Source organism: Sapajus apella, unplaced genomic scaffold (assembly GCF_009761245.1).
Source record: "Sapajus apella isolate SASKATOON/1434 unplaced genomic scaffold, GSC_monkey_1.0 scaffold41, whole genome shotgun sequence".
In the NCBI taxonomy this organism is placed as follows: domain Eukaryota; kingdom Metazoa; phylum Chordata; class Mammalia; order Primates; family Cebidae; genus Sapajus; species Sapajus apella.
Window position 1 is genome coordinate 8412708 of NW_022436981.1, and position 23081 is coordinate 8435788.

General features: G+C 37.6%; 1 protein-coding gene across 1 annotated transcript in view; it reads left to right on the top strand.

Annotated features, from left to right (window-relative positions):
• Positions 1–2932, top strand: part of TFAP2D (transcription factor AP-2 delta) — a 57633-nt gene extending 54701 nt beyond the window's left edge. The window contains exon 7 of the mRNA XM_032299658.1: positions 2526–2932. Coding sequence (XP_032155549.1) covers positions 2526–2745 — 220 coding nt within the window. The 3' untranslated portion in view covers positions 2746–2932. The remainder of the gene's footprint in view (positions 1–2525) is intronic.
• The last annotated feature ends 20149 nt before the right edge of the window (positions 2933–23081 follow it).

Here is a 23081-nt window from a genome sequence, read left to right on the forward strand (position 1 = left end):
CTTGGTTCTCAATCCAAGGCAAAGATAACAATGCAAACTGCTAATGATCAGATCCATATTTTGGAACAAGAAAGCCCATCAGTCAAGAAGTGACACCAGCTTAAGGGGAATCTTTAAATATGGAAACAGCTCTTTTCTCAAAGTGGATAATAAAAGCATTTGTGTATAACTACCTACCTTATGCTTGATTTTAAAAACCCTGCTCTTAGACGTGAAAGTGTGTAAAAAGCATCTGATTTTACAAACCATCAAGGCTGCCCAAGTACAAAGTTAAGTCAGAGAAACTGAGCTAAAACTGCCCACAGAAAATGTGATTTCTCAGAGAAGAGGAGTAAAACATACCCTCAGCCTGGGAGGAACATAAGTACAGAATATCCAATTTCTCAGGCAAATTACTTAACTTCTCTGGGACTCAGTTTTTTATCTGTAAAATGGAAATGATATTACCGAATTCTTAGTGTGGTAACTAGAATTACACAAAGTGATACAGATAGAGAACTTAGAATAGGACCTAAGGTATTTTTGGAACTCAAAGATTAGATATTAACTTTAATAATACCCCAGTGAAACTAAATAATTTTGTATATTTTGCCATAGATGAAGAGGTGAGTCACAACAAAGAGGACATGCCAATATAGAATAAAATTTTTAAAATGGAGGTCTAAACAGGAATAAAACATGAGAAATGAGACAGTTTGTGCCTAGGTCCAAACATCTGGACATTAATGGTTGGCTTTACCCAGTTCTTTTTGTGGGAATCTCAATGATTAATTCTTCCACCACTCCAACAATGCCATTTGTTGGCAAAGATCCCAGATAGATATCAAATTATTTGACTTCTCCTCTAATTGTCTCATTCTAGAAACAGAGCTTAAATTAATTTTCCTGCTTGGCAATGCAAGAGCTTGCAACAGAGATGGGGATATAGTTCTAGAGCAATGATGATGACTTACAATACAAACTCTGCTTCACATAATTGCCCAAGCATTGGCCATTCTTGTTTTCTACATAATAAGAGATTGAAACTTTTTTTTTCTTTTTAATGTATGTTAACTATGACGGAGGCACAGGGCAAACTTTTTAGTATATTCAGAAGAAAGATGGTAACAACCTGTGGAATAATGAGGGACATGCAGAAAATTTATCCTTTCCCAGAAAATATACCCAGCCAATAATCTCTATCATTTATGGAAGACTTAATGTAGATCTGGCAGCCTCCTGAGCCCTTTGCATAGACTACTGTAAACAACAACTCCACGTGGTAGATCCTACTATTACCTCCACTGAAGCATATTAACAGACTGCCTTAAGCCCCAAATCCTTCATTTGCATTGTTATAAAATATTGTTATTTTTGCTGTTAAAGATTATGTAACTTAAGAAAGATAAACTATAGGTAGTTACAGTATTGTGAAGGGTGGTACTATCTAATTTTAAAACTACCATTGTCATAATAACAATCACAAACTGGAACTTAAGCAATTACTGGCTTCATTTATTAAATGGACTATGCACACACATGCATAATGTTGTATATATAACATGGGCATACTATGTGACAAGGATGTTTTTCTATATTATTATAAGACATAGGAAGCAAACTGGCAGAGTGTCGCTTCAGGTCAGTTAACATAAATGAACAATCTGGGTAGGTTCTGTTCACAAGAGGAGGAAATCTACAGTTATGTGTTTGTTCAACCAGAGATGACATTTGTTGTGGGTGGAAGAACTACCTATGCTGAAATTACCATAACATTCTTTACATTTGCTCAATGGTTTTTGTTGTTAATTAGTCAGTTTCTGGGACCTAAATATTGAGTGGCTTACAAAAGACAGGGTTTTACTTCTCTCTCATTCAGGAATCTGGAGATGAATAGTTTCCTTCTATCTTGTTTTGTCCCTGCCACCAAAGCAATTCTCTACATAGGACGTAGCTACCCTTTTAAGCAAGTGGGAACTGCATGTATCACTTCTCTTTATGTTCTATTGCAGGTAGGTTACTCCCATGTCCAAATCTCACTGCAAAAGAAGCTTGGAAATGTAGTCTCCAGCTGGATGGCCATATGCCCAGATAAAAGTACATTACTATGGAAAAGGAGAATGAAGTCAGAGGGACAGCTAGCCATGAGGCATACTCAGCCAATTATGATTTTTTCATGTGTGGTCTATGCCATATATGACATTCTTGAAAGGAAGATGTTCCCACCCATAGAATCTAAAGTTGTGTTTTCTAGTTACTTCTTAATGAGGTGGAGAATCAAGTCGTGTTAAATATTTAGACTTGGTAATAATTAGTGCATATCAACTCTAATAATTACAAGCCTTCTTCCAAACTGCTCCTAAATTTCTTATAGCATCAAGAGCCATACCTTCAACTGTGTAGTATCTTCCACAATGCTTAGCATCATTTAGGAACACAATAAACACCTGTTTAATTGAATGTTCTAAATTAAATAGAGGCATTCGCTATTTCACATGATACTACCAATCATTCACCTCTTTGTTCCTATCACTTCTCATTTCCAGTTTGATCACTCATGGCTTTGGGACACCAGCAATATGTGCAGCTCTAAGCACTTTCCAAACAGTCCTCAGTGAGATGCTGAACTACTTGGAAAAACACACTACTCACAAAAACGGTGGAGCGGCGGATTCTAGCCAAGGACATGCCAACTCGGAGAAAGCCCCCCTGCGGAAAACTTCAGAGGCTGCCGTGAAAGAGGGCAAAACAGAAAAGACAGACTAGCTACATCAAACAGAATCTATTTCCAGAGAGTCTTGCTGCTGATATTTTTTCTAATATATATATCATTGAGGGTGATTAATCTTCAGTGGACCAAATCTCTACCCTTCCCCAACCCTCCATAAAAAACAAAAATGGAAATGAAAAATGAAACAAAAAAGGATAAAACCAAAAAAAAAAAAAAAAAAGGAAAACAGCAGTGTAACTGTGTGATGAAATGGTCACTTTTTAATTTTATGTTATGATAAACTCCTTTTGTGCACGTAACTTATTGTCTGAATTATATACATCACAGTTTTTCAGCACTTCTGGACTTTGGAGAGGCAGTACATGCTTTTTCACATCTAACTGATGCACTTTCTTACCCAACTATGTAGGTAGGGATCAGAAAGCATGACCGAACTGGAATCCACTACCAGTACTTACAGCTCCAGTCTTTCTCAACTTAATTCCCTGTAACTGAAGAGTGCTTCATTCCACTAAATAGATCAATCTGGAAATTAATCTATTAATAAATGTTTGGACAACTGAAAGGGAAGTTATGAATCTGTGAATTAACAACAGATCTAAAAATTTGGTCACCCCTAGCCCACTTAACTACCAGTGCCTTGGTGGTATTTAAAAATTCCAGAAAACTTTCTCCTGTCTATGACATTCCCACCCAATCCCAGGTCCATTTTACCCCACCCCAAGAGCTAAGAAGATACTGGGAAAACATATTACCGAAGAGATAAGTGATGAACTCTTCTATCCATTCTCATCACGTCATCAACCTAATAACTCAAGAAAATAGACTCACCGTATGCAGTGGGTCAGGGCAGGATGGTAACAGGAAAGTAGTTTTGCCTCTGTTGGACTCCTAATTGAAAGCAGTGGCATTGTTTTGCCTGGAAAAGCATTGGAATAGGAACAGTGATTTTTCTGGGAAGTCCTGCTCCTCAGAGATGGGAGAAGAGAACAGGGACCTAGGGAGGCCTCTTAAAGTGCTGGTGGCCAATGATTGTATGGTTAAGATGAAAGCCTTTCTTTTTCTGCTTTTGTGCTTCTTCTACCTGCCCCATGGCTGTGTTCTAAACCTTTAGAGGCACAAAAACATTCAGGTCTGTGTTCAATAAAGAAAACAGAAACAATGATCAGAGAAAACTTGCTTTTAAGATGCTTTCTTTTTTCGTAGCTTGTTCTTATAACTTCATTGTCCTTTAGTTAAGACACTGAATACAAGAGGTTCCTGGCTGCAAAGGCAAGGGGCTAACTGAAGGAAAGTTTGGTCCATACAAATCTGAATGTGTGAAGAAACCTAACTGGTATCACATTGTACTAACCTTTCTACTGTTAACAATTCTCAAACTTCTAGGCCAATAAAAATGTAGGTCATTGTCTATGAAAAAAGAAAAAAAGAATTTTTTATTAATGTATGAACTCCCAGCACTTAGTTTAAGATGAAAAGATTCTCCCCTCATTAACATATTTAAATACTTTCAAAAAGCCTCTGTCATATTATAACCCCATGGGACATATTAGTATTATTTTTAATGGATGAGAAATAGCTCAAGAGCTTTCATGTAAAGGACACAAAAACTATTTTTACCTAACAATAATTCTTAAAAATTATTTGACCTTGATCTTCAATTTTGTACAGAAAAGTAAAACCATACCAACGAAAATTTAAATTTTCTAACCTAAATTCAATGAACAGAAAACACTACTAAGGAAGTCCGTAATAAAGAGGTTTTATAGTTATACAGTAGAAGGGCTTAAAATAAAGAAATGTGAAATAATGAGTTGTGATTTCATGTATTTAGTTCCATTTTTAAAATTTTTCTATTATTCATGGCTTAAATTTTTTTTGAAATAAAATAGAATAAAGTCAAAATTCTGCCACATTTTCAAATTTCATCACAAAATATATGATTTCACTTTACATGAAATTTCCCATACTGTAAAATATACACATGAAATAAAAATGATAAATATTTCAGTTTAATAAGTAGTAGAAAAGTTATGTACAGATAATGTGGGTGACTACTTCCTCAATGAAATTTCCACATTAACTTTCTTTTATTCTACTATTACTAATACATATGTATTTAATATGGCATTTTGATATGCATATCTGTTAGGTACTTAATGTAGTTACATACCATGTCAAATGTTCACTAATAGTCAGACAAAAAATTAGATCTGGCTTATATTACCAGCTTACTTCTTCACCTTTTGCTGTGACTAGTTGGGGTTCTAGACACCTCAATGCACCTCAATGGGATGTTATTATTTACTAGCCTTGGAAACAAAAATATAACTATAACTGCAGTGCATATAATTTACCAGGATTTTGGGTGTTTTAAGAGCCTTAAATGGACAGCACCCATCATTTAACTTAACCAGCCATTAGGATATAAGAGAATTGATGGACTGGTCATGTTTAGAATCATTATCATATTCTAATAGACATTGTTAACATACCGATTTTTGCCTTGTATATAATAGGTACTCACCGCTTTTTAAATAAATGAATAAATGAATGTGTGTGTGTTCTTTGTCCAAAATGGGCCAAAGGACGTTTTAATTTTGATTTTTTTTCAATACTTAGTGCTTTAATCTGGTTTATTTCCTCCATTGTATTTTATGAATAATTATTTTTATTTGAATGAGAAAGTATTTCCAAGATGACATATTAGTTTCAGATAGATATATTTCATATGAAACAGTAAAGAAAACTGGTTAGGTATCAGAACTTCAACAAAAGTGAAGTTATTGCATTTATTATAGTTTGTAGCAAAAGAAGATAGGTTGAAATAAAATCTTTCTGATTTTCAGTATTATGATAAACAATGAAACTTCTTTTTCAGATAAACGATTACTTGCCCAGAAACCATGTTCAAATCTCTCATACTTACCCAACATTTATAATGACAGCATAACAGTTTTATATTTAAAACTTAATGAAACAAAGATATGTTTGTTTTAAGACTTTAAATAATGCATTTAATGTCATTATCATGGATATGTCATTAGAGTTAGCATTTGACTTAAGTGTGGTGACTCTAGAAAAATTAATGAAAATTTACTCTACGTTTTTCTTCTCTGGAAAGATCAGTGCACTGCAAAGATGCCTAGTCTATTCTCCTTCTGCCTTCCTTTTAGATGCCTTAAAAATAGAGATAATCCTTCCTGGCTTTTCAGATTTTTTTTGTTTCCCATTTTTTTTTTTGAGAGTATGTTCTCTTCAATGTCTAGACCAAAATGTGACCCTTTAGGACTTATGACCACACTGATCCAAGTGTGACAGTGACAAGAGTTCAGCCCTCTGTCACATGGCACTTTTAAGATAAATAATGAGTAAGGTAATACAAAACATTTTCCTATATTTTGTTGCTTCTTTGTCTCTTTGGAAGCATTTTCAAACAGTGTAATTTAAATATATATATATACATATCTGAGTTCTTTACACAATGAGTGTGCCATCTCTTTACAAAAGCCAAGTCAATATGTGAGAGGTATCATGGCCTACTGTCTAAGAGTATGGACTAGAAAGCCCAACAACTTGGTTCAAATCAAGTCTCTCTTACTTGCTACTGTGTGTCTCTGGGCAAGTTGCCACACCTCTCTGTGCCTCCATTTTCCCATCTGTAAAATGAGGATGATAATAGATACCTACTCACTGAATTACTGTCAGAATCAAAGACTTGGTATATCTAAACCATTTAGAGCAGAACAGGGGCATGTTAGTGCTAAGTGGATATTAGCTACTGTCTTTAATACTTAGAATTTGGACAAATCATTTATTATTTTAGAGATCAGTTTGTCTTCAGTTTATTGTACCCTTTCTATGCTAGGCTTCATCCTAGAGACTAAAGGTACGGAGTGAAATAGAACATTTTTATTGACGTCACGCTTCTCATAGTCTCCTAAGAAGATAATAGCCATTAGGATGTGGCATGTGTCATGAAGAAAATATATACAGGGTGCCTAGCAGAAGCCAGACCAGAATCTAGGAAACAGGAGATAGAGGGATATGGGAGGGTGAAAAATTGAGGAAAAGAGTTGTGATCAGGGAAAGGGAAAGCTAGAGATAGGGAAAGAGGGCTTTATGGTTCTGGGAGACTTAAAAACATTTGGGGCAATAAACTATTTTAAAAACTCACAGACACACCTTTTATTTCTAGTTATTCCTACCTTCTTTCCACATTTTGAGACAGTTAACATGTTGCCTGTACTGCCTCAGGGAAAGAATGTGACCCAGAAGAATGCAGGGAAAAAAAAGTTTTAAATAAATTTTTATGAAAATTTTCAGTTTCAAATCTTAAGCTCTAGAGGAGACTTGAGGTTTAAAAGCATCTCAGTCAGGACTTCCACCTGCCCTTAAACCTTCCCCCAACACCACACACACTGGAGACCAGAAAATAAACCATAGATTGGGGAAAGAATAAAGACAAAGGAGAAATTTTTCTTTTCTTTTTTTCTTTTTCTTTTCTTTTTTTTTTTTTTTTTTCTGAGACAGAGTCTAGCTCTGTTGCCCAGGCTGGAGTACGGTGATGCTATCTCAGCTCATTGCAACCTTCGCCTCTTGGGTTCAAGAGATTCTCCTGCCTCAGCATCCTAAGTAGCTGGGATTACAGGTATATGCCACCACACCTGGCTAATTTTTGTATTTTTAGTAGAGACAGGGTTTCACCATGTTGGTCAGGTTGGTTGCAAATTCCTGACCTCAAGTGATCTGCTCCCCTCAGCCTCCCAAAGTGCTGGGATTACAGGCATGAGGCACCACCGTACCTGGTCAAAGGGGAATTTTTTAAAGCGTGGTATATCATTGCATCTTTGATATAGGACCATGTCCTGGAGGTGAGGTTGGGGTGTGAATCTTATGATAGAGGTGGAATTATGTCATCATCCCAGAGAAAAGCCCAGGGAAAGAGGAAAGCCCAGCACAGTACAGAAGCAAAAGAGCTGTCTATCTGATGTGCATCTAGGCAGGTGGCTTTCAGACAGCCTCGCATTTCTCCTAAGGAGTTTATTTCAAGATGAAAGGAACAGACTAGCATGATGTGGGTGCAAGAGTAACAAAGGAAGCAGCACTTGAATATTTCAGGCCCACCCAAGAGCAATCCAGATAGCTGGCAAGCATGCAGAGTCCTCACAGGTTGGAAACAAGAACACACAAGAAAAACCTAAGATGTGCCTGCCAATCAAAGACCAGATAGGAATTCAGACCTGGCCCTATCCAGGGACTTCAAAGGGAACAAGCTAAATGGGTGTCAAAAGGCGAAAAGAACAAAAATGAGACACTGAGTCACTCAAATACTCATTATTTTAAAAAGCAGCTACCATCACCAGAAATGGGGGAACAAAAGTAAGGAAATAAAGTTACCTGAATGTAGGAACGTAGAAGCAAGCCCACTTCTACCCACGAGTGTTGCTTGAACCTCTATTTGAGAGAGCTACCTGAAGATTAATGCTGGTGGATCTTCTGAGAGGGTAAGTGTCTTAATGCTGGAAATGCGAAAGAAGCTGGAGGCTGGAACCTTAACCTACCTCTTCCACTGGAGAAACTGGAAATGTGCTGGAGCATCCTTTCCCCTCTTTCTTCCTTCCACTTCCCGCCAGTGTTCCACATTGCAGAACGTAATTAGAATCCAGCTTGCAAAGGGTTGAGAAATGTAGTTTGCAAACTTCCGGGCCTAGCATCACAAAATATAGAAGGTTGGGTTATCTCTGCAGAAGCCAGCCTCAATTTATGAAGACCTAGGCCAGATATTCCTTGATGTCTGGTGCTACATAAGCCCTCCCCATGCAACCCTGGGACACAGATGTAACCCAAGGAGACCCTGAGTGGACTGAGAGCTAATTTCTGCATTTCCAAATGCAGGCTCAAAAATAGAAATTAGGTCACATTATAAAAAATAAAGTGACATTTTTCATATATCCAGATTGGCAGACATTCATACCTACCACACAAGTAAAATACCTATTCCAGCTACTTCCCATCTGCAACATAGACAATTTATTAAGACTAAGACACTTAAGAGAACTTGAAATAACTAAATAACTCCCCATAAAAGTCAGAAGAAAAAGTTTCATGTGGCCATGTTGGTTACTGCCAGTTAGAACCTAATGTAAGTTTTCAAAGCTATTCTTTAACATTGCATTTCCTTAATTACTTTTTATGTCAATGGCTATTTGGAAAACAGGCACTAAAGTATGATATAAGTTTACATTTAGTCTTCCTTCCAAGTCCAGGCATGATGTCTTACTGTCAATAAAACCTAACTGTGAGCTTAAGTGTTATCTTTTGTTTTCTCCCCATAAACATTCTCCCTGGGCAATATAGTGTTCTACCATAATTTCAATTACATGTCTTTTCTCATAGTAGAGACCAATTGTCTTCTAATAAAGTCCCCTTTTCTTTTATCCTGTGTATATTCCCATACAAGGAGTTGGCAATTTTTTAATAAAGGGCCGAATAGTAAATATTTTAGGCTATGCATTTCATGTCATCTCTGTTGCAACTACTCAACTCTGCTGATGTAGCATGAAAGTGGCTATAGACAGTATGTAAACAAATGACCATGACTGTGTTTCAATAAGTCATTATTTACAAAAATAAGCAGCAGACTGGATTAGTCCTGAAGGCCATAGTTTGCCAGTCTCTGGCTTAGACTAAACTTCTTGCTGTTTGTAGCCATGTGATTAAGTTGGCTCCAGAGAAAGAAGGGGAGTGATACTTGCTACTTCCAGGCTTTACCAGTAAAAATCAATCATGCACTTTTCTCTGTGTTCTGTCCTCTTGTACGTGAGTTATATGATGAAGTTCTAGAGCAAGGATGCTCAACCTTGGCATTATTGATAAAAAATTATCTGACACATCTTGGGCCAGATAATTATTTGTCATGGGAGCTATCTTGTGCGTTGCAGGATGTGTGGTAGGTCCTTGCTTTCTATGTAGTAGACTTCGGTAGCATTCCTCACAGTTATAACAGGCCAAATTATCTCCAACCATTGCTAAATCACTCCTAGTTGAGAGCCACTGTCTTACAGATGGCAGAGACACAAGATAGAAAGTGCCTGGATCCCAGAATGGCCACATGGAGAAGAAGCACACCTTACTTTGATCTAAACATCTATTATTTTAAGCCACTGAAATTGGGATGAGGAAGGCTGGGAGGGTCTATTTACTACTGTAGCCTCCCTATCTTAGCACAATGCTAATGAATTATAAATCCATACTATTATCCTGCACTCCAGATCCATGTATCCATTTTCAATGGTTATCATCTTATGAAAAACAGCGTCTTCAAACTCAACACATATTAAAATATGAGTCCTTTTAAAGGGCTCATAAGATTGTGCCCACTCAGCTAATCTCCCTTTCTATTAACTTGAAGGCAACTGATTCCTAATCAACCTCCTTCAACCAATTGCACATCCCAAATTTTCTATCTCTGCTAAAGATGACTCCATACAGTTGCCCAAGACAGAAACTTGGGAGTCATCTTACCTATCCTTATCTCTATCCTCTCCTACAGTTAATCACTAGATTCTGACAAATTAATATAACAATATTATAATAAATTAATTTGGCCAGGCATGGTGGCTCACACCTGTACTCACAGCACTTTGGGAGGCTGAGGCAGGTGGATTGCCTGAGCTCAGGAGTTTGAAACCAGCCAGGGAAACACAGCAAAACTCCATCTCTACTAAAAGTACAAAAATTTAGCCAGGCATGGTGATGGCGCCTGTGATATCAGCTACTCGGGAGGCTGAGGCACAAGAATCACTTGAACCTGGGAGACGGAGGTTGCAGTGAGCCAAGATCATGCCACTGCCCTCCAGCCTGGGCAACAGAGGAAGACTCTGTTTCAAAAAATAATAATAATTAATTAATAATTAATTAATTTGTCAGGACTTAGTGATTGACTATCGGATAGCCAATCACTTAGCTCCAAGCACTAACAACTCGTGATTACATTACAGCAACAGCCTCCTAACTGGATTTCTGCCTCCAGTCCTGCTCTTTATTCCATTCTCCTCACTGGAGAGAATTATTGTAAAAAGTGAATATGATTTGCACATCCCAAATAATCCTCTTCATGGTTTGCTACTGCCCTTATGATAAAGTCAAACTTCTATACAACTGACAATGTATCATTCTGACCTGGCCTTGCTCTCTTCTCCAGCCCCTTCCAGCTTTATCTTGCTTCCCTGCTTCCCCCATATCACCCCCTTCCCCAAAACACAGTCCATGGTCTGGCCATGTTAAGCTTCTTGGAATTTCTGAAACTCATGATGATCTAAGAGACTTTGACAGTATGGCTCTCTTAGCTTGGAACATTATATTCCGCCATCACCATCCAGCTCCTACTTATGATTCAATCAGCTACAAAGTCACCAATTCAGTGCAACTGTATTCATTTTCTATTGTTGCATAACCTATTATCACAAGCTTAGTGGCCCAAATCAACATCCACTTATTAGTGCATATTTCTATAGGTCACAAGCTCAGCTATGCTCAACTGGCTTCTCTGCTTAGATGCTCATAAGGCTAACTCAAGGTAGCAGCCAGGATGGGTGGGAAAAATCTACTTTCAATCTCTCAGATGGTTGGCAAAATCTATTTCCTTGGTTGTAGGACTAAGTTCTTATTTCTTTGCTGGCTGTCAGGGCTCACTAGCAGCTCCCAGGGGCCACTCTCAGGCCTTTGTCACAGTCCTCTTTGTGTTCAAAGCCAGCAACAGTGCATCCAATCAACAAATATCTCTCTGACTTTCTATTCTGCTACCAGCTAGAGGGCAAAAAAAATTCCTGCTTTTAAAGGACTCATAAGATTGTGCCCACTCAGCTAATTTCCCTTTCTATTAACTTGAAGGCAACTGATGAATAGCTATAATTTTATTTGCAAAATTGTTATCGTCTAAGGTAACATAATCACAAGTATGATATCACATTATATTCCCAGTCCCAGAGATTAGGATGAGAAATCTTCGGAGTTTGTGTTTACAATTCTGCCTTCTGCAGACAACTCTGATTTTCTAAACCATGTTTCTTTTCTCTCCTTTATATTCCCACACCACCATTCAACCCTGAGATGTCTTTTTTATTAGACGGAGTCTCACTCTGTCACCCAGGCTGGAGTGCAGTGGCACTATATTGATTCACTGCAACCTCCACCTCCTGGATTCAAGTGGTTCTCCCGGTTCAGTCTCCTAAGTAGCTGGGATTACAGGCACTCACTATCACGCCCAGCTAATTTTTGTATTTTTAATAGAGACAGGGTTTCACCATATTGGCCAGGCTGGTCTCAAACTCCTGATCTCAGGTGATCCACGTGCATCAGCCTCCCAAAGTGCTGGGATTACAGGTGTGAGCTTCTGCACCCGGCCCTCTGTCACGTCATTTATTAAAGATATTTAAATAATCATTTGCCTTATCATCTCTCCTATTAAGCAAAAAATTCTCAGTCTTTACAACTATGAAATTAGGATAATTATAGCATTTACATCATTGGGTTGTTATAAATATTAAACAAAATATTTCCTGTAAAACAATAATAATGCCTGAAACAGTGAGGGCCCAATCAATGTTAGCTGTTAATACTATGTTAAATCATTGAATTGTCACTGTTGAATGTCATTAGGATTTGAAGAGAAAACCATGTATTAATATCTTGCTTATGGTTGCATTCTCAGCAACTAGCCCAGTGTCTACCTGGCACATGGTGGTCCCATGTTCATTCATTTGTCATAAATGACGGGAAAATGAAGGAATATGTAATTCAAGAACTAGCCCCAGGTATCTAGAGAAAACATGTATGAGTATATGGGAGAAATAAAAGCAACCATAAATTATTGGACACCCTAGAAGCGCTTTCAGATTCACAGCGTCACAGTGATAGGTCCAAAATATATCATGCATTAACACAAAAAGTCAGTATCAAGTTCAGTCTCCAATGCATAAGTTCCACAAGCAAATTGTTAAAATTCAAGATTCAGGCAAAATAGTAATGGAAAATAAAACTGGATGGCTATTGTCCCATCTACAGCAAAGCATTCTTTGTTCAAATTATTATATCTTCAAATACCATCATTTTATCCTGAAATGGATATAAATTTGTTAATTGTTTCTATTATGTATTTGAAGACTATTTACTAGTACAGTCAAGATGTTTTGTTTGTTTGTTTGCTTGCTTGCTTTTCCTGGCAGTAGTGGAGGGGATAAAGAAAAACTGCATTTTCTTTATGGCTTTATAAATGTTTATCTTAATTAGTTAGCTTCCATTTTATACTGATTCACTTCCATTTTATAGGTTTTTGTTTTCTTAGTGAATGACAGCATTCCACTGGAAATTATGGCCTTTTATCCTAGAGGTTAGAAAGCTATAATGACTCTGTAACAAAATACTATTGTCATTACAATATTATCTATTGAAGAGGTTCTATTGAAGAGGTTTTGAAAAGATTGCTTGTGACTTCCCTAGAGCATGAGGAAAAGCAGTACGATGCTAAGAGCACCCTGCTCATAAGTTTCTCCCCTATTGTCTGGCTAAATTTATCCAGTATGAATTAATTCAATTGTTACAGAGACATATATCTCCTAGAAACGTAATAGTAACTTCAGAAACTCCACATTTCTTCACAAATTAGTCAAAGCTAAAATTCTAACCGTTAGCAACCCATCATATTTAGTCAACAAAGGCCTTCTTGAATCTGGAAATTTTTGAAAACATTCTCTTGTCATTCTCAAAATGGAAACAAATTAAAATCATTACTGTATTTACTCAAAAAATATATATTGAGAACTTAACTACATGCCAGTCACTACGTTAGACACATAATAGAACATGCTGAGTAGGTACAGCACTCAAACTTTAAATGTTATTCAACCTTTTGCTGTTATTGACCTTATTTTTTAAGAGTCAAATTAATTTGGGTCTTAGATCGGAGAGCACATGCATTTCCAGTAACTACACATAGGAATTCTCATGCTGTACTTATTTTTGAATAAGCCCTTGATCACAGGGTATAAATACTTTATGTTAACAAGTATTCATTTATGCCCCTAGATTTTTTTAAAAAATAAGATTTAAGACAGCTTCCAGGAACTTATAAAAATAACAAAATAGGAACAGAACAGAGGTCTCGGAGGCAACACAACATATCTACAACCATCTGATCTTTGACAAACCAGTCAAAAACAAGCAATGGGGAAAGGATTCCCTGTTCAATAAATGGTGTTGGGAAAGCTGGCTAGCCATGTGCAGAAAGCAGAAACTGGACCCCTTCCTGACACCTTACACTAAAATTAACTCCAGATGGATTAAAGACTTAAACATAAGACCTAACACCATAAAAACCCTAGAAGAAAATCTAGGCAAAGCCATTCAGGACGTAAGTGTAGGCAAGGACTTCATGACCAAAACACCAAAAGCATTGACAACAAAAGCCAAAATAGACAAATGGGACCTAATCAAACTCCACAGCTTCTGCACAGCAAAAGAAACAGTCATTGGAGTGAATCGGCAACCAACAGATTGGGAAAAAATTTTTGCAGTTTACCCATCTGACAAAGGGCTGATATCCAGAATTTACAAAGAACTAAAACAGATTTACAAGAAAAAAACTAACAAGCCCATTCAAGGGTGGGCAAAGGATATGAACAGACACTTTACAGAAGAAGACATACGTGAGGCCAACAAACATATGAAAAAATGCTCATCATCACTGGTCATCAGAGAAATGCAAATCAAAACTACATTGAGATACCATCTCACGCCAGTTAGAATGGCGATCATTGAAAAATCTGGAGACAACAGATGCTGGGGAGGATGTGGAGAAATGGGAACACTTTTACACTGTTGGTGGGAGTGTAAATTAGTTCAACCATTGTGGAAGACAGTGTGGCGATTCCTCAGGGACCTAGAAATGGAAATTCCATTTGACCCAGCAATCCCATTGCTGGGTATATATCCAAAGGATTACAAATCGTTCTACTATAAGGACACGTGCACACGAATGTTCATTGCAGCACCGTTTACAATAGCAAAGACCTGGAACCAACCCAAATGCCCATCGACAATAGACTGGATAGGGAAGATGTGGCACATATACACCATGGAATATTATGCAGCCATCAAAAACGATGAGTTTGGGTCCTTTGTGGGGACATGGATGAACCTGGAAACCATCATTCTCAGCAAACTGACAGAAGAGGAGAAGATCAAACACCACATGTTCTCACTCATAGGCGGGTGTTGAGCAATGAGAACACATGGACACAGGGAGGGGAGCACTACACACTGGGGTCAGTTGGGGGGAAATAGGGGAGGGACGGTGGGGGGTGGGAAGCTGGGGAGAGATAGCAAGGGGAGAAATGCCAGATGTAGGTGACGGGGAGGAAGGCAGCAAATCACACTGCCACGTGTGTTCCTATGCAACAATTTTGCATGTTCTTCACATGTACCCCAAAAGCTAAAATGCAATAAAATAAATAAATGGGAATAAATAAATAAATAAATAAAAACGTGAAAAAAAAATAACGAAATAACATAAATTAGAAATAGTGGAAAAAGGCAAAGAAAAATTAATGGTAGGGCAATAAAATGAAGCAAAAAAATGAGCCTAATAAAAAATAAAAGCCAGATGCAGTGGTGTGAGCATATGGCCCCAGTTACCTGGGAGGCTGAGGCAGGAGGAGTGCTTGCGCCCAGGAGTTTGAGGCTGTATGTGCTATGATCACACCTGTAAACTGCCACCACATGGCAACATGGCAAGACTTCATCTCTAAAAGAAATGAAAAAATAGAGACAGGACTATTTTCTACAGGTAGGTAACAAATTTGACTATAAGTATCCTAACAGCCATTGCAAAATGGAAAAATTGAACATTTATTCAATTCACAGCATTTGTGTCTAAACACTTAGCCAAAACAATTGTTTAGCAAAACTATTTCTGATACATACTTAGGAAAAAAATGTTTTCAAAAGAATCTCTGGAAAACCTATCAACAATGTCCTTTCAGCAGATTAGTTTCTCAACCTCAGCACCATTGACATTTTTACTGGAGTACTCTTTGCTGTGGGAAGCTGTCCTGTGCATTGTAAGAGGTTTAGCAGCATCCCTGGCCTCTACCCACTGGAAGATAATAGCACTCCTCCTCCAGCTGTGACAACCAAAAACATCTTCAGACATTGCCAAATGTCACCTGAGGGGAAAAGTCCACATCTCCCCACCTCCATGCCTTGCCTGGTAAGAGCCACTGCAGTAGACCCAACAAGGAGAAAGACTGTTATTAGACAAATGGCATTAATGTCAAAGCACAATTTAGTGAAAATAAGAGCCTTTTTGGTCAGAAAAATAGTCCAGTTATTCAGTTCTCTACAGGCTTATGTTAATTCAGGTTTGTATTTACAGTTCCTCTCAGTTGAATCTCTGATAAATATTGTTGCTGTGATTTCAAGATTGTCCTTCTAAGTAAATACTATTCCATGTTACACTTTTTTTTTCTTGTACTGATGCCATAATTTTTTCATCTTCATTTACCCACACCCTCTGGTGGTACTCTTCTACACCAACTATGGACTTAGCCATATGATATCCTTTAGCCAATGAGATAGTAACAAACAATACAAGCAGGGACTGGTAAAATCATTTGCTCATTCCCCCATCCCCACTACCTAGAGGACAAATCAAGGCTAGCTTGCCAGAGGAGAAGGGACTTTGTGGAAAAGAGTTCCCAGTCAACCACTCAGATGATCACGGACACTTGAGCAAGTCTGACCCAAGCACAGCAGAACTCAACCCAGATAAGCCGCATAGCCCAGCCAACCCAGAGACTCAGAAATAATAAATGGTTGCTGTTTACATTCTTTATGGGGTAGTTTGTTACCTAGAAATATGTAACTGACAAGTGCCAACATAAAACTGCTGTACTGGAAATGGGTTGACATCCTCTTAGAAAAATTGAGTGGCCAATGAAGGACTTCTCACTTCTGCTATGAGTGAGCTGATGATATATCTGCTGGAAATACCCCATATAGTAGCTGAAAGCACTAGAGCAGTGACAAAAATAGGCAGTGAAGGCTGTTTTATAATTTAATATAACAGGTATATCTGTAAGGTTTTGGAAAATAACTTTTGATGATAAAATATATGTTGGGATGGGCATTCTGGCTCATGCCTCTAATCCTAATGCTTTGGGAAGCCAAGAAGGGAGGATTGCATGAGTCCAGGAGTTCAAGACCAGCCTAGGCAACACATAGCAAGACCCTATCTCTACAAAAAAATTCAAAAATTAGCTTGGAGTGGTGTTGACATATACCTGTAATTCCAGCTGTGTGGAAAGCTAGCTAGCTACCTAGGGGAGTTTATGAATACACACACACACACACACACACACACACACACACACACACACATATATAAAGGCTTGAGCAAACACAATTTTCAGCCATGATTGAAAAGATCAACACTCTCTTTTCACTGATTCAACAAAAACTTATTGACTTGCTCATCTGAGCACAGTGCTGGGTATGTGGTGCTGAACATAACGGCCCCTGTATCCGTTGAACCAGAAGGAGGGAGCAGCACTAGGGCCCATGTACAAGATTGTTTAAAAGAAGAGCCCATGGTCAAGTTTCCTGGATTGTGACCTTGGTTCACCACTGTCCTTTGAGGTCTCTTGTTTGCACAGATATATGCTTTCAACTTGGGCATAATGTTAGGCAAATTACTCTTCATACCTTGATTTTCTCATCTGTAAAATGAGGATGATAATACTAACAGTAGTGCTTCCTAGGACTGCTGTGAGGGTTAACTGAATGAATGGAGCCCTGCATGGAGAAAGCCATTTTGGGGGCAGTTTTGCAAATAATTAGAAGTGAGGAGCATGTTGGAGCCAGACTGTTTCAGATAGAATTTTGACTCAACCACTTTCCTAGCTCTGGACCCTGGAAAAGTTCCATAACCCCTCTAAAACTTATGTGAGGTGGGACAAATGACGCCGTGAGAATTAAAGATTATAAACTATGCAAACTACGTAGCATATGCCTGATTCACAGTAAATGCTATTCAGTTATAATTTCATCAAAATTAACAAATGTACAATTATGTCAAGTGCTTTTATGAAGAACAATACGGCAGATATTTAACTTAGATATGGAGGGGCAGGGCAAACCTCTCTAATGGAAGGAACAATGACCTGAGGGGTGGAGTTAACCAGTCCTAGGGGGAAGGAAAGAGCATCCGCCAATGAAGGAACAGCACACAATAAGCCCCTGAAGAAGGAGAGAGCTTGGTGTTTGCAGAAACTGTCAGAGGTCAATGAGATTGCCATGCAGGAGCCAGTGAGCCAGGAGAACAGGTGGAGAGGGTGCTGCAGAAGTGTCCAGGGTCACATGGCCTCACTTTACAGCCTGTATTTCATTATAAATACAATAACAGCCAGTGAGGAGTTTTAATCTAGAAAGTAGTGAAACCCAATTTACCTGTCATTTTTTGAAGGCTCTTAATATCTGCCCTTTGTTACACTTATCCACACCTTTTTTCTTCCAGCTTCCTTCTATTTGCAAAATAGGTAGATGATTTGATTTGGGGAGCTTGGAAATAAATGTTTTAAAAGCTTTTTAGGAAAGCAGGTATGCGCAGGTCGGACCTAGTGAGCAAGAAACAATTGCCCAGCCCTCAAAAATATAAACATCGTGACATCACCAAAATGCCAACGCTGCTTTCTTTTAGAGGAAAACAAACAAACAAACAAACAAAAACAGAAAAACTACTCCCATCTAAATCCTTGAGGTAAAAATCATCTAGATTTACTATACAATTGTTTACCCAAAAAAATAAAGGACAAGAGATTTAACTTCTGCTCATAAACTTAAGCCACTGTAATATTTAGAGATTTGGTAAAATAGATATGTTTATAAACTAGAAAATGTTACCCTGTATTAAAACATATTCTGAAAATATTTCTTAGAACTTTAAGCAATTCCATTTAATGAATATTGATTCCTCATGCTCATGGGCCAAAATTTGAAAACTTTAACAAGGCTTAGAGACCCTTCATTTGTTTGTGGCCTGCCAGCCTCTCCAGCCTTATCACCCACCAGACTCACTCAGAGGCCCTGGGCAGATCTGGGTCATTTTCAGCAACCTGACAGGACAAGTCATACCATCTAGATCTTGCAAATACTCTTCTCTCTGCCTGGAATGCTCTTCATCCACCATCTTCCCCTTTACCTCTCACATCTGTGAATCCTTCAGGTCTCAGTTTACATATCACATACTTTGGTAAGCATTCTCTGATATCTCGTACCACCTAAGTACCAACTAAAACTAGCATCTAAACCAAGATTAGGTTTAGTCAGAGCACACTCCTCTTCTACTACCTCTGCATTATATTTATTTATTTTTCTTCACAGCACTTATCACTATCTGAAATTACCTCACTTATTCGTTTAGTGCTTTATTTCCTGTCTCTGTGGAATTGGGGTACCTGACACAGAGTAGGTCATCAATAATGCTTGGGACAGCAACAAAAGCTGTTGATGTAATGATAAAGATTGTTATATCAAACCATTCAAACACTCACATACGAGGAGCTATTTAGAAAATTTTGAGTTGAAGTGAACCAGAGATGAAATGCAACATAGATGCTTCACAAAATAAAAAAAACAAAAACAAACAAACCAACAAAAACAGTATTTGGGATGATATGGACTTGAAATCTTATACAGGACAACTATTAAAAATGACTGCATATATCACTTTGCTCAGAAAACTCTAACTCTTCTATTGTGGCCCATTCTTCTTCTCAACCTACTGTTTCCTCAAATTCCAGTTTCACCTTCATCATGGCTGGGATGCAGCTGAGTTACAAGTAGCCAGCATTACCTGACAGTCTCCAATAATGGAATATCTCAAGGAGTTGTCATCTGGGGGAGCATTTAGATTTTCTTTTTTTTTTTAATTGTACTTTGGGCTCTGGGGTACATGTGCACATCCTGCATCCTGCAGGATTGTTGCATAAGTACATACATGTACATACATGCCATATCCCCCCACATCACCTACATCAGGAATGTTTCCTGGTGTTATCCCTCCCCATCCTCCCCCCTACCCACTGTACCCCCCTCCCCTCCCCTCCCCTCCACCTCCCCACCTAGCCCAGTGAATTTTATTCCCTTCCCTGTGAGATTTTCTTACTTCCTTTACTTCCTGTCCTCCAGATGGAAACTCAGCACAGACAGAGATAACCATAATAAAAGGAGGAACAAGGACAGTGTGGATGTTGTGGATTATAGAGATGTGTACATGTGAGTGTCTGCATATTAAATATGATCAAGCAGGTGGTGAAATCAAAGACTAAATACTGAGACAATTCTCCGCATATCGTAACATGTTTACAAGTATGCCATAAGCAAACAAGGTTTGAAAAAAAATATCTATGCAGGTGGAACTCTAGAAAAAGATCTCTGCCTCAATAATGTTTCTTTAAAGTTACTTTTAGGATGTTTATTCAATAGTTAATCTAATAATTATAGGACACAGATTTATCCAACTATAACATATTTTAATAACTACTAACAAAATTGTTGCTAGTATTTTATGCCTTAACAACTTGGTACTTACAGACTACCTGAAATTCATCCAGTTTGTAACAGCAGTGAATTACTTAAAAGGGCTACCACAATGTCTTTCTGCAAAATTCGGCTCTAGAAAAAAAAAAACAAAAAGCATTTACCTTATTAAATACACTAATAATCACGGGGTCATATTTACATTACCTATAACTCATTCTACAAAGAAAATACAGTATAGATATTGTTTAAATACAGAAGGAATTAACAAAGGCAATTGCAAAGTCTAGGCTTCTCTAGTGATGAGCAGTTTTGAATCACACACCAACTACTGATTCCCTGAAGAAGAAAAATATTACAATGAAAAATATTTTATAACAAGAATTAATATAACAGCTCTTTTCGTTTCTTTTTGGTTGAAGATATAACATCTTTCACCAAAAACTGTCCCCTCATTCTCTATCTTCACACATGTCTGGATATCGTACTTTAAAAACAGCACCAGTATTTCCCAGAGCCTTGGTGCTACAGAGTGTATTCTACTGCCCTCTGCTGGAAGATGAGGTGAGTTATCATTCATCAACAGGATTGCTGGAGCAAGTGAAGGAAAGTTTCTCCCATATTTGTTCAACAATTAGTTATCACCTACCGGCCAATGTACCAGATGATTGATTGATATATCAATAGGTAGATTAATAAATCAATCTATAGATTAAGAATATTATTCAGAGGCAAGATTGGTTCTCTGTATTCTACAACTATATTAGATCTGTTTATAGGACTAAGTTGAACTTCTACAAACCTGCAAAATGAAAAGACACTGCTTTTAAAATGACAAGCATTTAATGACTAGAGAATATGGAAGGATTGATCTTAACTAATGTGCAGATAATTAATAAAATGAAGCTTCTCAGTAAAGGGAAGGATCTAAGTTAGCACACAGGAAAACTGGTGTCAGATAAAGAAGGAATAGATGGATGGGTAACTGAAGACCTTATCATAATATCATAATTGTTTATTACATTTCTCTGTCCACTTATGAGCCCTTCTGTACTGTAAAGTCTATGAGAGCACTTAATCCAACATTCAGCAAATGATTGCTCTGCTCTGTGCTTTAGTTCACTTATCTTTAAAGTAGAAATTTTTGCTCCAACTGTACTAGCATATTGAGGGTGACAAATAAACAGTGTGTGTTATTTTGTATGTGTGTGCATGTGTGTGTGTGTATGTGAATTTTCTTACAATATGGATGTAATGTTTAATCTCATAACTTTATTTGAATCATGGATTTAATTCAAAGTTTCCAGAAGGTTTATGTGAAATATAATGGCTTAAAATTTTAATTGGTACCAGTTTGGGAACATGTTGTATTCTTCCTTGCCAGTTACTTTTGACATTCATTTTTGAGTCTAAATGATGCATCTTGACTCACTGAATCTTTATTTGGACCCAAACACTGGCTCAGCAATGTTGTTTCAATCACTGGGCTAAGAACTAGCATGGGTTTCACATCCAAACAGATTTGGATTCAAATCTCAGCTCTAACAAAATATTTAATAACTGTCAGAGCAAACACTTGCATAACATGTACCATATATGGCAACCCCATGAGAGAAAAACTGTTATAATTCACATTTTACAAATGAGAAAACTAAGTCATGGAGAATGTTCAGCAACTTTTACATACATAATCATATAGTTACTGAGAGGTGGAGTCAGAATTCAGGCCCAGGTCTAGCTGCTCTAGAACTCTTATTCTTAAACCTTACATTGTGCTGCCTATCTTCCCCGAATCATATTTTCCTAATACATAAAGTGATAGTAGAGAAACCAAGCTGTATTCAGGGAAGGGTTGGGGATTATGCATATAAAACATAAAGCAGAGATCCTGGTACCTAGAAGGTACCAAATAAAATTGTTGATAGTATTTTATGCCTTAACAACTTGGTACTCATGGACTACCTGACCTTTATCCAGTTTGTGACAGCAATGAGTTACTCCAAAAGGCAAACACAAAGTCTTTCTGCAGAATTCAGCTCTAGAAGTGAACCAAAAAGCCATCTTCCCCACACCCTTCATTTTAGAGGCAAGAATCATGATACCCAAAGAACTTCAGATGTTTACCCAAAGAAGCACCAAAACCGGACCCCGGAGCTCCTCATGGTCAAATGGGGTTGTCACTGCTATCATGCTGTGTTTTCTCCTAATATACCTTGCTATCTGATTAGCCTCACTTCTGGAAAGTTTTGTGAGAAACTCTAGACTGCCTTTTATGTGAGCTCAGATGATGATAAACCTCATAAAATCTCATACATCGGTTGAAAAAGCACAACAGAAAAATAACTATAGTATCTCTTCCCTATTAGATTATTAGATATCATGGCAGTTCACAGATAAAGAAGATTTCCAATTCCCGTCCATGACTCATACATGCTTTATTTTTTCCTTTGTCCAAGTAATAAACCCTGAATTTCTAGTATGGTCACATTTATTCAAAAGAAAATTTCATACACACATACCACCCCCTAAAAAGTTTCACAGGACCACCTGAATCTGAATTTTCTGAAGTCTTTATTAAAAGGAAAATTCTTAGACTCTACTCCTGATTTATTGAATCAACTGAATCAGTATCTCTGAAGGTGGAGACTTAGACATTATATTAAATTCATATTCCTTATTAAAGCAAAGTATCCTAAAGTTTGAAAACTACTATCTTAGGGCAGAAAACTATGGCTGAACACAGAAAAAGGCATATTACACATCTTCAGCCAAC